Genomic DNA, 16684 nt, shown 5'->3' with positions numbered 1-16684 from the left:
AAGTTTGTTCTCGTAATAAATTATACATTTTGCCTCCATATAAATGAGAGGTTTATATTCTCAAAGGATACATTGTCATATTTTTATTTAAATATGCAAACCGAAAGTCTTATTGTAATCCTATTTCTAACCATTCCCATATTTGTCCATGTTTATTGGAGATTCAAGTGAGCAGGTGGTAACCACACCATAGCTTACCTGCCACTATTTATTATCTTATTATGGCAAGCTTTGACCAAACCAGCTTGTAAGTGAGGGATATGTACGTACTGTGTACTATGAAAGATTTCAGATTTTATATTTATAGGAGCAATGCAATGTATCATAGAGAATTGCAGTTTTTCACCACCAGAAGCACAAGCCCACTTGGATCTGTGAAGATTCATGCTCAGATATATAAAGGGGGTGACTTCTTCTAAGAGGTGGCTACTAGAGTAGATTAGACCAATGTAAAGGTCATTGGTTTGTATTGAAGTTTTTAGTTCATTAAAAAAAATGTAGATAACCACTTTTAATTCCCATAGTAATGTGCAAAGATCAAAATATCATTCCTCTTTTTTTTCAAGCAGAAACATTAATGGGTGTTTTTTTTTTTTTTTCCAGACAAAAACATTAATGGGTGATGTTATGAAAGATGCTGGCTTTTTCATTGGCTGAAGCCAAATTTGCATCTGGAGACTTTAATCAGAGTGTCATTCAGAAATGTTACTAAAGCTCGCATCAAGTTGAGGAGCAAGATGGGACAATGTTGCTGTAAGTAGGTTGTCATAAAATAATTTACATGTATGTAATTCAAATGGTTCTCTTGCCTCAATTCTCTTAATTTACATGTGTTGATTTACTCTTCTGCTAATATGAATTCCCCCCTATCCCTCGAAAAATGAAAATCAGTGGTCCCCCACGTTTGCGGGGGATGCGTTACCAGACCCCTCTGTGAATAGTTAGAAACCCCTATAAAAATGCTTTAACCCTCTTCATTTGTTAGTTAAAACTTCAGAAAAACCCACCAAAAATTATTACGTATACTGTTTTTTTTTATAATTTTATCACAAAAAGTGCATTTTATGATGAATTGATAAAAAAACAGGAATTTATGGATATTCCTCATAGAAAAATACTGCGAATAGACCAATTTTCTGTGAATAATGTGGGGAAATGTTCCGAGAGAAATCTGCAACTGTGTGAGTCTGCGAATCCGGAGAACACAAATACAGGGGGTCCACTGTATCTGTTTATTGAGCCCTGTGGCTTTTTAAGTTTGATATACATAGCTTGAATCCAGCATGTATAACTTTATTTCTAAAGTAATAATTTACTTTTTTCAACTTACTGAATTATTTATGTGTTGAATGTATTTAAGACAAGTCATATCTATAATATAGAACTAACATATAAAGGAATCGGCATTTGTTCCTACACAAATACAAACCTTCATTCCTTACATAGGATTTAGCTTGCAAACATGAAATAGAATTGCTTTTTAACTTTCAGACAATCAGTAGAGTCCCTGTCTCCCTCACGGCTGGAGACTTTCAAGTATCTCCTGTGAGCAAGAGGATTTTCTACCAAAGCAGGAGACCACATATCCAGCTATCTAAGGAAGTCTTTGTCAGCAGTTTTATCAGGACAAGTGGGGCAGTCTATTGTGATTGATGTTGTCAAGGGGTGTCTCTCCACTTGGAACCTCTGTTCAGCGTATAGCAGACTTCTTCATCTTCCTCAGTAAGACCTGTCTGTTTCAGCTGTTAATGGTTACAGGGCTACATTAGGGTTAGTTTTATGCCAAAAGGGCATAGACATCGCTTCATCATGGAGATTTCTCTGTTGTTTAGTAGTTTTGAACAATCCTATCCACCAAAGAGCTCAAACCTCCGACTTGGGATCTGTCCCTTGTCCTCGGAAGTCTCACTCAAGCCGTTACGTGGTGGTCAGAGAGAAATCTGACCCTGAAAACAGTTTTCCTGTTGGCCTTGCATTTTCGAAAAGTTAGAGAACTACATGTCCAAGTATTATATGAAGCACACCAGGGTTGGGGGTCTAGCCTTTGAATTTGTCACAGAATTAGTGGCCAAAACTCAATCCCTCGGTGCATGGTGACAGGTTTTCCTCATTCTCAATTCCCTCACTGAATGACTTTGGGACAGTGACCCGCAGAAACTACGTAGGGCTCTGCGCTGCTATCTGATAAGGACTTGTCACCTAGGTTTATAGGCTCTAAGTCCTTAGACCTAGGTGTTGACTTTTTGAGGTGATTACTCAGGTGTATTCCTCGCTCCCTAGTTCTGTTACAGAGACTGTACACCCTAGGGTGCATGGACATCAAGAGGCTTTAGTTCTTCTTTGGCTTTTTAGAAGAACATATCTGTCCATAGAATATTGAATGCTAGTTCTTGGCTATGTCAAACCTTGTTCACTTCCTTTTATCTGAAGGATATTGCCCACAGGCCATTGGACACAATTTCCTTGTGCCCTGTGGTGGCTGCCCAGCAGGTTGTGTAGCTCATCTAGCCCTGACAGGGCAATTTGTATCTTACCTAAGTGTTTGTATGCCTAAGATGTTTGTGTGGAAGAGATAATGAGTGAGTTGCCTGGTCTCTTTCTTTCTCTGTTCCTTTCTTCTTCTTTTGGGCAGGTCAAAGAATAGACAGATCATACGCTGAACTGGGCTGATACAAGTGAGTCTGGTATACTGGTGATAATTTTTATTTGCTATGTTCCTATACAATAGACAAATCATCTTAGTACGCATTGCTCTTCCTCTAGCAAGGGAGTGGGAGTGGTGACAAATCCCTGTGGCTTGAAAGGTTTGTTACTGGAACAGACAAAGTTCTCCATTATCTTCCACAAGTAAAGTGAATCTGGCCGTACCACATTGTATTGAACCCAGCAGACTGAATTTTTGGGTATTGACTGAATTTTTGGGTATTTGTTCTACCTATTCTCTCACAGGCTTTGACCCCCTCCTTTAGAACTCTTTCTTCTAAGAAGGATGGTCGGGGTGGGCTGAACCCCCAGCTGGTTCAGGGTACTTCTACCTTCCTCCAAGTATAAGTACTCTTCTGTTGTTAAAACCGAAGGTTTGTTCCTCCTATGAACAAATGGCAAACTTTTTAATCAATTTGCATTTTTCATAGCTTAGAAATCTTAACATTATACTGCCCTCCTTTAGCCACTTCTCTCATATACTGGGTTGGAAGAAGACTGATGTGTCATGAGGTCCTAAGCTTGGTCAGTGACCAGCTTCCACCTCGCTTACATATAGGTTGCCAGATGCCACAGATTCCTTGCTTTACAATCTTTGATTGTTTTTAACTGGTTTCCAGCTGGCTCTAGAAGATTATCCTATTGTTAAGACCTCAGGTTTGTAAGCTATGAAAAATGCAAATTGATTAAAAATTTGCCATGTGGAGGACGAGGGACTTAGGGAATTGACCCTCTCTAGGGCTATCAGGGGACACAAGTGTCTCTGAACTTACTGATTGCTTGCAGGCAATTAGGAGCCTTTTGGTATTCTCCTCTGACTGTGACGAGGATGGACTTTACCAGTCACAGTATTTGCCAGCTCCAGGGCATCTCCTACTACCTTGGTAACCCCTCATGCAGCATCAATATGTCCCCAGGGGCTGCCATATATATCAACTTTGGGCGATGCCTTCCTCCACACATGCACTTGGCAAGAAGATCCAAGGGGAGAAGGAAATCCCAGTTGTCATCTTCATGGTCAAGTTCTGTTTCCTTCTCCCTTCTACCAAAGCTAGCAAGCAGAGGAAGAAGAAGGTTGTCTTCCCCTTCCCGTGGGAAGTCTCGTAGAGCTTCCAGTGGCCAGGTCAGTCCCCTTCTGCAGAGAGGGCTGACATGTCTCACTAGCGCAAGCACTGTTGGCCTTTTGCCAAGTCTATGAGTGCAACCACTACCCAGGTTTCTCTTACCTCAGATGCCTAGTTTTAGATTAGGCTAGGCCCTTTATTCTTTTACTACTATTTGCTCTGCAGGCCCAGGCATAGGGCACCTGCCTCATTATCACTAAACTTAGGGGGGTTTCCTTTGCGAGAAACCTCCACAAATTTTCAAAGTTTGTAGTAGCAGCGGACAGCAGATGGATTTCAGACGAACTTACTATTTTGTTCTCTTGTGGTTTAATTTTTAGGTACTTTGTTTGCACTTACTCACTTCCTTTTTTAGTATAGGAATCAGCTGTCGTAATAGGTAAGATTCATTTTAAAAATAGAAATTTTTATATTTTTAAATACTTGGACCCTTACTATTTGTGATGAATTCTCCCCTCCTCTCCCATTTATGTGGACAGACTCAAACAACAATAGATGCGTGAACAAAGGTTCACCTTGTGAAATGGAGGGTCATTAGGTGGTATAACTAGGTAATTTAAGAAAGAATTGTTTTTATACCCTTTCATCCTTTCCTGGTGCAGGAATTTTATACCTGTTGTAATAGAGAAGTAAGTATTAAAAAAAAAAAACACACTTGTAAAAATTTTTATTTTGAGAATTTTTGGACAAGGATCCTGTATGCCATCAAAGACAGTAAGTAACTGAGAAAAATATCTTTTGACTTTTAGATTTTGATTTGGAATTGAGTCAGTCCAGATTTGCAGTAACATAACAGTAGTAGTTAGGTTAATTGATTATCCCTGTTTCAGACAATTACAGTAGAGAGACCTGGACCTCGATTGTATTAGAACTCAAAATAATTGGATTTCAATGGAAAATTTTGAGTAAATGTTGCAATCTGAGCTCAAACGAAAATCTGGAAACCGACCCAAGAAATCATATGATTTTTTGTAAACAAACGTGGTTTGGTCAGTTGCCACTAATAGGCTTTGTTCCATGCGCATTGGTGAGGAAAACGGTATGAACCACAATTGAACTGAAGAGGCATTCTGTGACAACCTTAAAATCCTGTGAGATTTTTAATGATAGGCTAACCCTTGAAGTGTCGATAGTTGTATCAAGAGTTGGTGATACAACTTTTTGGTACTGTAAACAAAAACTAATTAAAAAAGCAATTATTGTGGATAATTACCAATATTAGACATTAGGATCAGCGAGTTCTCACTTTGTTACAGGAGTAGGAGCTCTTATTCTGTAATTCTAAAAATTATAATTTAAAAAAATTAAATTATTTCAGATTGAGCTATCGATATCTTTCATTGTCATTACACTTGGCTGGTAGAAGATATGTAATTTAGATACTTTCTTGTAAATTAAAAAAAAAAAAATTGGTTTAAAAGTGGCACAATACTTGATTGTATAAGCGTTAAATGTGATTTCGCTAGTTTTGAACATGAATTTTGCCTGCGTCTTTTTTTTCTTTGCTTTTTATAGTAATGGCAAATGACATCGGTAATCAGCCTTCTGGATTTGGTTGCTTATGTCCTGTCATTGCAGAAGTGTCCGATGACACGTCTTCCTTCGAGTCTTAACGAGATCATGAGAGACTTCTCTGCAGTTGGATAGTCCAGTGGATGGGTACATCTCATCACTCCAAAGAATATGTCGGACAGGAAGATAGATGAAGTCTCATTGCGACCATATTTATATCTTTCTTCCTTCAGGTCTGCCCACAGGTCCTTGGAACCTCCTTTCCTTGGACGGTGGTGGATGCTTTCAGGTTGTTTGCTTACCCGGCTCCTTCAGGAGGACAAGTGGTATCTCACCTATGGTGTGCGGTTCTAGAGGTAAGAAGGATGCGAGAGTGACTGGCCTCTCCACCTTCCCACCTACTTCCTTCTACGCCTCTTCCTTTGGGTTGAGGATAGGACTTGAAGTTACACTGGCTGGTCGAATGATGCGGTAAGCTTACACATCGACCTTCCATTCTATTTTTTCTTATCAGAATCATAGAAGCAATCCCGCTCCTTTCTCTAGCAAGGGGAGGAAGGAAGCTGGCAATAATACAAACCTTTCCCAGAACTTTGCATTAATGCCTCTGACTTTAAAGTCTTGATCATGCAGCTCCTATGCTCCGATCAGGTTGCCAGAGGCATGGCACTCCTCGCTTTTACGACCAGGAATAATAGCCCAGGTGTGTAGAACTCCAGGCAGTTCTAGAGGCTCACTCACATGCCTCCCACCAACCAGTGAGTCTTCTTTATGTAAAGGGGACCGAGGGGCTTTGTATATCGTCTTGGAACAAATCAACATGTATTTTAAAGAAAACTGTATTTTCCTAACTACAAACCTGAGGGTCCTTTACCTTTATGCCCCCACCTCATGCCACCCCTCAATCTGAACCTGGGCCAAAAGGCATAGTGGAGTGTTTACATCTGGGCAGGTGGGCCTACCCGCTTACCAGTATGGTAGTTACTACATAAACCACCTTGTTCAAGAAATTTAATGGTCATAAATCCAGCTACGCTGAAAGTAATTCCTCATGTAAAGGACCTCGGGTTTCAAAAATTGTGATTTTAAGAATTGCAGCTACATTATTTTTTAAACATAGTATGTATGTTTTAAAAAAGTGCTACATGTGTGATTTTGTCAGTTTCAGACAGTGCTTTTGCTTGCCAACATTTTTGCAGTCTGCTCATTATTCGTAATTCCCAGACATGCATGACTTACAAGTTATGACTCTCATAATTCGTAGTTCCCAGTCGTGCTGGACTTCAATCCTTGTTGTTTACTAAGGGGCAATATTTTCTTGGTAGTATTTTATAATCCAAATTACGTAAAGGATTTTGCATATTGATAGCTCCCCAGTTATTCCTTAACCCTTAAACGCCGACTGGACGTATTTTACGTCGACATTTTTTGTCTCTCGGGTGCCGACTGTACGTATTTTACGGTCGACATACAAAAGTTTTTTTAAAAATTCACGAAAAATGATTTTTTAGGCCGTACCAGCCGAAAACTCTTGAACACGCGCCTTGGCGCGCCTTGGGGGATGCTGTGAGTTCACGGATCAAGGTGTTGTTTTGTTTGTTTACAATCATTAACGCAGGCGCGCAAGCGCGAATTTCTTTCTTGCCGCCTAAAAAGTATCCGTACACATCTCGGAAATTATTTCGTCACTGACATAATTTTTTTACCATTTTAAATTAGCCGTTACATGGAGTATTATGTATGAAAATGTGCGCATTTTTATGTAGAATACAACAATAAAATACTCATGATTGTAGCTTTTATCAGTTTTGAGATATTCTCATATAAATAACGATAAGTGCCAAAATTTCAACCTTCGGTCAACTTTGACTCTACCGAAATGGTCGAAAAACGCAATTGTAAGCTAAAACTCTTATATTTTAGTAATATTCAATCATTTACCTTAATTTTGCAACTAATTGGAAGTCTCTAGCACAATATTTCGATTTATGGTGAATTTATGAAAAAACTTTTTCCTTACGTCTGCGCGGTAACTCTTCCGAAAAAAATCATACATGCGATTGTGGTAATGTTTGCACCATTTTAAATTAGCTTGTTACATAAAGTTTTATATATGAAAATTTGCGCAATTTCATGCACAATACAACTAAAAACAACCCATGGTTGTAGCTTTTATCAATTTTGAAATATTTTCATATAAAAAAATGTTAAGTGACAAATTTTTCAACCTTCGGTCAACTTTGACTCTACCGAAATGGTCAAAAAACGCAATTGTAAGCTAAAACGCTTATATTCTAGTAATATTCAAGCATTTACCTTCATTTTGCAACAAATTGGAAGTCTCTAGCACAATATTTCGATTTATGGTGAATTTATGAAAAAAAAAATAACATTTTCTTTACGTCCCGCGCTAACTCTTCCGAAAAAATCATACGTGCGATTGTGGTTAATGTTTGCACCATTTTAAATTAGCCGTTACATAATGTTTTATATAGAAAATGTGCGCATTTTATACATTCAACTTCCCTGGCAGATATATACTTAGCTATAGACTCCGTCGTCTCCGACAGAACTTTCAATTTCGCGGCACACGCTACAGGTAGGTCAGGTGATCTACGCCTGCCCTGGGTGGCAGGACTAGGAACCATCCCGTTTTCTAATCAGAATTCTTCTGTCGCCCGGACCATCAACATTGTTGTTGGTTTCTCTCGATTGGTTTTTCTTTTTCACCGGCAATTGATCTTCTTGACCGACTTTTGGTGACGTATCTGGAGTTGTTGGATTGGCATACGCTTTTGTGGGACTGTTTTGTGGACTTGATTTTGGATTTTCTTTAAATATGTCTGACTCTGGTATGGTTGTGAGACGTTGTGTGAATGTAGGCTGTAAGGTGAGGTTGCCGAAAGCTTCGGTAGACCCTCACACGGTATGCAAGAGGTGCAGGGGAGTATGAATGTTCTTTTACTAATACTTGTAAAGAATGTGAGAACTTGAGTGAGAACGAATGGAAGAATCTAACTAATTATTTAAAAAAGTTAGAAAGAGAAAGAGTGAGGAAGGCTTCTCATAGAAGTTTAAGTAGTTCTAGATCTGAACTAATTCGAGCTTGGGATCTTCCCCAAGGGTAAGTATTGCTACTCTCCTTCCATTGCAGCCCCTTCTACCTTTTGCAGAACCTGTAGATCCAGCGAAAGAACTTGCAGATCTAAAAGCAGCCTTCAAAGTGATGGAAAACAAAATGGCTGCCATACAAGGTAAGGCTAGGTGATTTGTCAGTGGACAGTGATATGAGTGTCCCCAGTGTAGTGGAGGGGGCATCTGGTCGGCTCAGCAACGCTCCTAGGTCTAGACCTCTTCCAAGCTCACATGCCCAGAGGAGAAGGAATGTCGAAAGCCGAAAGGAGGTTGTGGAGAATCCCCACCGATCAGGTGTCCCTTCGGTTTGGTTTCTGTGACACCCCAGACTGCCAAGGACCGCTATTTGTAAAAGCGTCCTAAGTAAGTGTTGTTTCTCGTCGTCGGGATCTTCATCACGAGACGTGATTGGAGAGATTCCGATCGATCTCGGCCTCTCAAGAGGAGTTGGAGGGCGCCAACTATTGACTCGAGCCTGAAAACTTCCCTGAGGAGTCTCCATGCGGGAGTTAAGAAGGCAAGAAGAGCCATTCTTCCAACCAGAGTGAGAAGGAGGCAGGAGGTGGAGGCTATGGACTCCTCCCCTCCTCCTCCCCTCCTCCCGAAGAGGATAAAGAGGAGGCTAATAAGAGGTTCATGATGGCGATGCAAGGAAAAGATTTCGTCGTTTGTAGGGAGTCCTGTCAAAGGAGCCTCCTAGAAGGAAAGACACTTCCCATTCCTATTTAAAAAGATCCTCCAGAGTATGGAGGTATTCTACCTCCAGGATCGATTACTCCTACCCGAGGTGAGGTTTCCCGGTACGAACCTGGAGAAACAATCAGACGTCTGGCACCAGGCCAGGAGTGAGGAGTCACCCAGGAGGCAGGAGCCAAAGAGCCAGGAGTGAGGAGTCAACCAGGAGGCAGGAGCCCAGAGCCAAGAGTGTGGAGGCATCCAGCAAGAGCAAGAGCCAGGAGGCAAGAGCCAGGAGGCAAAGAGGCAGGAGCCAAGAGGCAGGAGCCAGGAGCCAGGAGCCAGAGCCAGGAGGCAGGAGGCAGGAGCAGGAGGAGGAGTCAGGAGTCCGGAGTCAGGAGTCCGGAGTCAGGAGCAGGATGCGGAGTCCGGAGTCAGGAGGCAGGAGTCCGGAGTCAGGAGTCAGGAGTCAGGAGTCAGGAGGCAGGAGTCAGGAGGCAGGAGTCAGGAGGCAGGAGTCAGGAGGAGGAGTCAGGAGCCAGAGTCAGGAGGCAAGAGCAAGAGCCCAGGAGTCAAGAGTCGGGACTCGTTCCTGGAGGTTTATGACTCTTCGCCAAATAGGAGCTCCTCTCCTTCAGAACATAGGAGGTCTTGGAAGGGGACTCTCCCTCAAAACGTGAACTTTCTCCTTCGTCTGATCGAGGGTTAGACGAGTTGTCTGACGACGAACCTCCTGCTAATGAGGGACTTTTCTAGTTACAAAGTCTTGGCCTCATTACTACTACAAGAGTTTGGAGATTCTCTTAGGTCCTGCGGCTCCTCCTTCTCCTCGTTCGCTCTTTTCGAGCTCAGCTACGGCCAAACAAATCGTCGGCCTTCTGAAAATGAAGCCTGCGATCAAGAAGAAGGCACTCCATCTTTAGATTCTTGGATGGACAGAAGGAGGAGTTAGGAAAGACGGTATTCTGCATGCCTCCTTCCAGATTGCACGGGAAAGAGAGGTATTTGGTATGGGACAGGAGAGACTATGGGTCTTTCTTTACCCGCCTCTGCAGATGCCGACTTTTTTTTTTTTCCAGTTTGTGGAGGCCTCTAGACGTCACTCCTTAGGATCGGTCAGAGCGACGTGGAGCACTTCAGAGGTGAACCACTTTCTAAAGGGACTTTTTGTTTTTCACTTTAGAGGCGGTGTTCAATTTTCTGGATTGGTCATCGGAGTTCTGGCCAACAAATCTAAGGATCCGGAAGTTTCTGAAGAACCCAGAAATTATCCATAGCGTACTGTCCTGCATGGGACAAGGCAGTACAGGACGGTTCGGGTGAAGTGGCTTCACTTTTGGTGCTGGTCTCCTGAAAAAGAGATCAGTGTATGGTTCCCGTTTATCGAAAGGGGTTTTCTTCCGAGCCAGAGGGACTGCCTTATGTTCGCCCCTCTATCAGATCATCTGTTTCCCTTCTCAGTTAGTCAAGGATATATCTCGCTCACTAATGAGGAAGGCGACACAAGACCTACTTACGCAAACGTCCAAAGAAAGGACGACGGTAGTGGCGTACGGTTAAGAAGGAACCTCGTCCTACTCAGCAGCCCTTTCGTGGAGGTGCAGCGGCTGTCCCCCTGCCAGAAAGAAGAGCTCTGAAAAGAGAGGAAGGTCTTCATTTAGGCCATTTCAAGAAAATCGAAAGTGACTTGTTGCTCCTCCAAGCACCAGTGGGCGCCAGTCCTGAACTTTGCAGGAGTATGGGCACAAAGGGGGAGCCGACCTTTGGGTCAGTGTCGGTCCTGAAGAAGGGATAGTAATCCCCTTCGACGACAGCCCGCCCCTAACATCTACGCCTCGGGAACTGTCAGCGAGGTACAGAGACCCATAATGCGAAAGACTCTCCTTCAAATGGTGGAGCAAATGTGGGAAAAAGGAGGCCATCGAACTTGTGCAGGATCACACTCCCCGGGATTTTACAATCGCCTTTTTTAGACCAAAAGGCATCGGGGGGGTGGAGGCCAGTTCTGGACGTAAGCGCTCTGAATCGCTTCGTACAGAAAAAGAAGTTCCGTATGGAAACGTCCGCCTCTGTAATGTCGGCGCTTCGCCAGGAGATGGATGGGTCTCTCTGGACCTGCAAGACGCCTATTTCCACGTTCCCATTCACATTTGTCAAAAGAAATATCTTCGCTTTGTGATAGGAGACAAGATCTTTCAGTTTCAGGGCTCTGTGCTTCGGACTGTCTACAGCCCCACAAAGTATTCACCAACATGATGGGCGAATGTAGCAAGATGGCTTCACCTAGAGGGGATAAAACATCTCCTCTACTTGGACGACGGATGATCAGGGCCAAGTCGAAGAGTCAGTGCTTGGAGGACTTAGAAGTAACAAGGAACATGATAGATTCGCTAGGGTGCTCGTCAACTCGAGAAGTCACAAACTGATCCCCAGCCAGAACTGGTCTATCTGGGGATTCAGATGGATTCTCGGGGGTTTTCGGGTAATCCTTCGCGAGAAAGAACCGCTCGAGGTTTGTCGAGAATCTCGAGCTTTTCTTAGGAAAGAAAGAACCGCTTAGCGAGGGATTACCTGAGCTTTTAGGGACCCTGGTTCCTCATTGGAAAAAGTTCTTCTGCTAGGGAGACTTCACCTCCGCCTCTTCAGTTTTTCCTCAAAGAGGTGTGGAGTTGGAAGACGGGTCAACTCTTCGGAACGTCTCCAACTTCCACAAGAAGTAAAAGATCATATGAAGTGGTGGATCCCTCAGCTTCGAAAAGGACGAAGGCGTATCGCTTGCCCTGCAGAACCAGACCAAGTGTTGTTACGACGCCTTCGGAGTCGGGATGGGGAGCGACGCTGGGAGCAAGGGAGGTGTCAGGCACTGGACAAAGGAACAGGTGTCCTGGCACATCAATTGCAAGGAACTTGTGGCCATACACCTAGCCTTAAAGTTCTTCGAACAGATAGTCAGAGGGGAACGGGGGGGTGATACAGATAAACTCAGACAACACCACTGCTCTGGCTTACATACGCAAGCAAGGAGGCACGCACTCTTTCTCCCTCTATCAGTTGACAAGACACCTGTTAACCCTGGACGGAAGAAAGAGGCATAAACTCCTCCTCAAAGGTTTGTTCAAGGGATCAAGAATGTGAGAGCGGACAGACTGAGCGGAGAAAACCAGGTCTTCCACAGAATGGACTCTTCACGAAGAAGTGTGTCGAAGTCCTTGGTCCCTGTTGGGGGAGACCTCACACTAGACCTGTTTGCGACGTTCCTCTCCAAAAGAATAGAGACCTTTTGTTTCTCTCAGTAGAAGATTCCGAGAGGCCTTCGCAATAGACGCGTTTTCTCATGGATTGGTCGGGTGTGGGACGCTTACGCCCTTCCGTTCAAAATCCTGGGGGAAGTGCTCAGGAAGTTCGTAGCTTCGCCAGAGCACGAAGTGATACTCATAGCCCCATTTTGGCCAGCCCCAGGAATGGTTTCACGGAGGTACTGGAGTGGATAGTGATTCCCCACCATTCAGATGCTCCAAACAGACACGTCTACTCAGACAACCCCACTTCGAGAGGTTTCATCACAAACCTCCCCAAGGTCTCGCTCTGACTGCCTTTCGACTATCGAAAGACTGTCAGAGCGAGAGGCTTTTCTCGCAAGGCTGCGGGCTCTATCGCTAGAGCCCGCAGAGCTTCGACGAGAAGAGTATACCAGTCGAAGTGGGAAGTCTTAGGAGGTGGTGTAAAGTGTGGTTCAGCCAGCGGTCCCTCCTCCAGTACCTGTATAGTGAATATTGCCGATTTCTCCTCTTTCTGAGAGAGGAAATCACACCTATCTGTCTCGACAATAAAAGAGGATACCGAAGCATGCTATCTTCAGTATTTCAGGAAATCGAGGCCTGGACATTGCTAACGACAAAAGATCTACACGATCTAATTAGATTCTTTTGAGACTTCGAAAGCAGCTACTCCCTAGAACACCCCTAGTTGGAATCTAGACGTGGCCCCTGAAATTCCTTCATCGGATAAATTCGAACCTTTACATCTGGCGTCCTTCCGCGACGTCACTAGGAAATGCTTGTTCCTGGTGGCTCTCGCTACAGCCAAGAGGACGAGCGAATTTACACGCTCTGGATTCCACGGTGGGGTTCAAAGGAGATGCTGCCATCTGTTCTTTCCAGACAAATGTTTCTGGCAAAGAACGAAAACCCATCAAAGCCTTGGCCCAGAAGTTTTTGAGGTAAGATATCTAACCTGGTAGGCAGAGAGATAGAGAGATCTCTCTGTCCAGTGAGAGCTCTTAAATACTATTTAGAGAGGAAGAGGCAGGATGGGAGCTTCTCAACAAGGTCTTTGGTGTGCAGTGAAGAACCCCCAAAACGACTCATGCCAAGAACGCCTTGGCTTTCTTTGTGAGAAGCGTTATTTACGGACGCTCACAAGAAACTGCTCGGAGGAATCTTCGGTCTTCTAAAGGTCAAGACGCATGAAAGTAAGAGCAGTAGCAACGTCTTTGGCGTTCCAAAAGAATATGTCTCTGAAGAATATCATTGAGACTAAAATATTGGAGGTGCAATTCAGTGTTTGCATCTCATTATCTGAAAGGAGTGAGAGTGACCTATGAGAAGTGCTTTCTCGCTAGGTCCATTTTGTATCAGCAGATACGTACTGGGTCTTGGGAGCAAAGACTTGATCCTTAATTTTGTGTTTTTATCGTACAAAACCCTCTTGGTCAGATATGTGCTTGGTTTTCTTAGTAGCAAGCTCAATACTGTCGCACGGGAGCAGAGTGTCATTGCTGGTAGGGGATCAAGGGTTATGTATGACTAGTAGGGGAGTACAAAATTTTTTTTTTGTTTTTTATATTTTGTAATGAAAGTGTAATTTATGTTTCGAGTTTTTTTGTTTTTTGGTTGTTTGTGAGGAGTTCGGGGATAACTCCTTACAAATCTTAGAACTAACATGGATGTAGGATAAGGTGATCGGGATCGGTTTTTGTTGCTCCTTGAACAAAGGTTGTATTGTCATGTTAGTGGAATAGCACCCAATGACAAAGGCCTTTGAGGCTCTGCCGAGTAAGTGGATAAGACCCCATTGGCAGGACCCACAAGAACTCTTAGCCATAGATCATTATCTCGCTGAGGCTCTTGAGGCTTAAGCAGACTCAAGGCAGTAGCCGCGAAGTCTTAGCTAAAATAAGGTAGGAACCAAGGTTTATAAATACCTACAACATATGTTGTTTACCTGTCTATTTCAGTAGTTAGCTGTCTTTACCCACCACCAATGGGGCTAATCAGCTAAGTATATATCTGGCAGGGAAGTTGAATGTATAAAAATGATATTGTCATGTTACAATAAAGTTTTTGTTTATACATACTTACCTGACAGATATATACGATAATAGCCCACCCAGCCTCCCCGCAGGAGACAGGTGGAGAGAAGAATTCTGATTAGAAAACGGGGATGGTTCCTAGTCCTGCCACCCAGGGCAGGGCGGTAGATCACCTGACCTACCCTGTAGCGGTGCCGCGAAATTTGAAATTCTGTCGGAGACGACGGAGTCTATAGCAAGTATATATCTGTCAGGTAAGTATGTATAAAACTTATTGTAACATGACAATATCATTTTTCATGTATAATACAAACAAAAAATAGTTGTAAGGTTGTAGCTTTTCTCATTTTGAAATATATGCATATAAATCACGATAATAGAAAAAAAAAACTACGTTCGGGTCAAATTTGACTCTACCGAAATGGTCGAAAAATCGCAGTTGTAAGATAAAAAACTCGTACAGTCTAGTAATATTCAGTCATTTATCTTCATTGTGAAACAAATTCGAAGTCTCTAGCAGAAATATTTAAATTTATGGTGAATTAAAAAAAAAAACTTTCTTCCCTCCTCGCGCGCGGATTCTCCGCCACAAATCTCCGAAATGCGTGAGTCCCCATTCTCGGAATATTTGCTCCGTTTCATATGAGGCATTTCATAGAGTTTTATATATGAAAAATTTGCGCAATTTCATGTAGAATAAACAAAAAAATATTTTAAAAGTTGTAAGCCATTTTCTTATTTCCGAAATAATTGCATATAAAAAAATATATATAAAAAAATTCAACATCGGTCAACTTTAACTCGCCAGATATGGTCGAAAACTGCATTTGTAAGCTAATATCTACAGTATAGTATATCAATCATTTGTCTTCATTTTGGGAAAAAAAGAAATTGGAAGTCTCTAGGACAATATTTAGATTTATGGTGAATTTTGAAAAAAAATATTTGTTTACGTACGCACGTTACGAATTCATGCTTATTTTGTGATATTTCTCTGTGTTGCTTTTTGTACGTTTTACAATGTGTTATATACCAAAATGATCGCAATTTTAGTTTACATTACAACGAAAAAAAAAGTCAAAAACTTGTTACCTAACGTTTTGCGCACAGCGTGATTTAAATACAATTATATATGAAATTTTCGTTTTTGCGCTATCATATATTGCATTATTTATATATGATAATGATAATTTTTTTTCATTTCTGATGGTTGCATACTAAAACTTCAGGCAATGACAAAAAAAGGAGCCAAAAAATGAACTCTTAATCTTGAAAACTAAGCAGCTGTGATTTTTGAAAAAAAAATTTTTTCCGCTTCCGCGCTCACTCTGAAACGTCTCCGGCACACGGGAGACATTTTTTTTTTTACCGCTTCGGGCGTTTAAGGTTAATATTGGGATTCTTTCCAATTTTAAAGCATTCATTTATGAGGTCAAGGATCTACTTCCAATGGTATTACTCCGCCAATAATGATGTTACATTATAAAACACAAAGCGCCTATGAAAAGTGCCCTATTTTACAAGGATATTTTTTTCTTCGAGGGGGGAAAAAATGGGGGGGGGGTAAATCATAAGTACTGAAAATATTTTTAAAGTTATTTTGTATGAAGTATTCCTGTAGACTCTGTATGATGGTTTTGTTTACGTCTGCTCATGGCCACTAGCTAGCAACTTAATGGAATTTTTCTAAATTTTATGATAACAGACATAATTTGGCTTATTCTTTAATATTTTACTAATTTCCTGTAAAAGTTAAGACTTGATTTTCAATGTTTTATTATTAGCAACAATAATTATGCCTACCCCTTACAGTACAGAACTACTTACCTAGCTTAGCCTATGGTGCTCAGTCAACCATCGTATTATGGCCGAATTGGGTGTACATAAGGCAGTTATTTTACTACAGTATATATTTAAAAATGAAAAAAGTGTTGAATGGTATGTTATTTAACACTGAACTTATTTTAATTGAAATTTTTTGTGTATTTATAGGTAGTGTTTTGTATAAAAAGGCAAGGTTAGGGTATAACTGGTGGTCAAGAATGGATTAATCCATTTTCAGTTATTTCTTATGGGAAAAATTCATTCAGATCTCGACAAAATCGCATCTCGTCGCTTCTGGAACGAATTAGCATCGAGGTCCGGGGCTCTACTGCATACCAGGATGCCCTGTCTCCATAATATCCAGTACAATGATAATGGAATTTGTTTAGTAATTATTTGC

At 41.9% G+C, this 16684-nt stretch overlaps 1 protein-coding gene across 1 annotated transcript in view; it reads left to right on the top strand.

Moving 5' to 3' along the window:
• Positions 1 to 16684, top strand: part of LOC135215564 (V-type proton ATPase subunit D-like) — a 49128-nt gene that overhangs the window by 22984 nt on the left and 9460 nt on the right. The window contains 3 exon segments of the mRNA XM_064250414.1: positions 604 to 639; positions 641 to 700; positions 702 to 753. Of these exon segments, the coding sequence (XP_064106484.1) occupies positions 604 to 639; positions 641 to 700; positions 702 to 753 (148 nt within the window).

Source organism: Macrobrachium nipponense, chromosome 5 (genome assembly GCF_015104395.2).
Source record: "Macrobrachium nipponense isolate FS-2020 chromosome 5, ASM1510439v2, whole genome shotgun sequence".
Taxonomy (NCBI): domain Eukaryota; kingdom Metazoa; phylum Arthropoda; class Malacostraca; order Decapoda; family Palaemonidae; genus Macrobrachium; species Macrobrachium nipponense.
The sequence above is the reverse complement of the archived record's forward strand: the minus strand, read 5'-3'. Positions and strand labels throughout refer to the sequence as shown.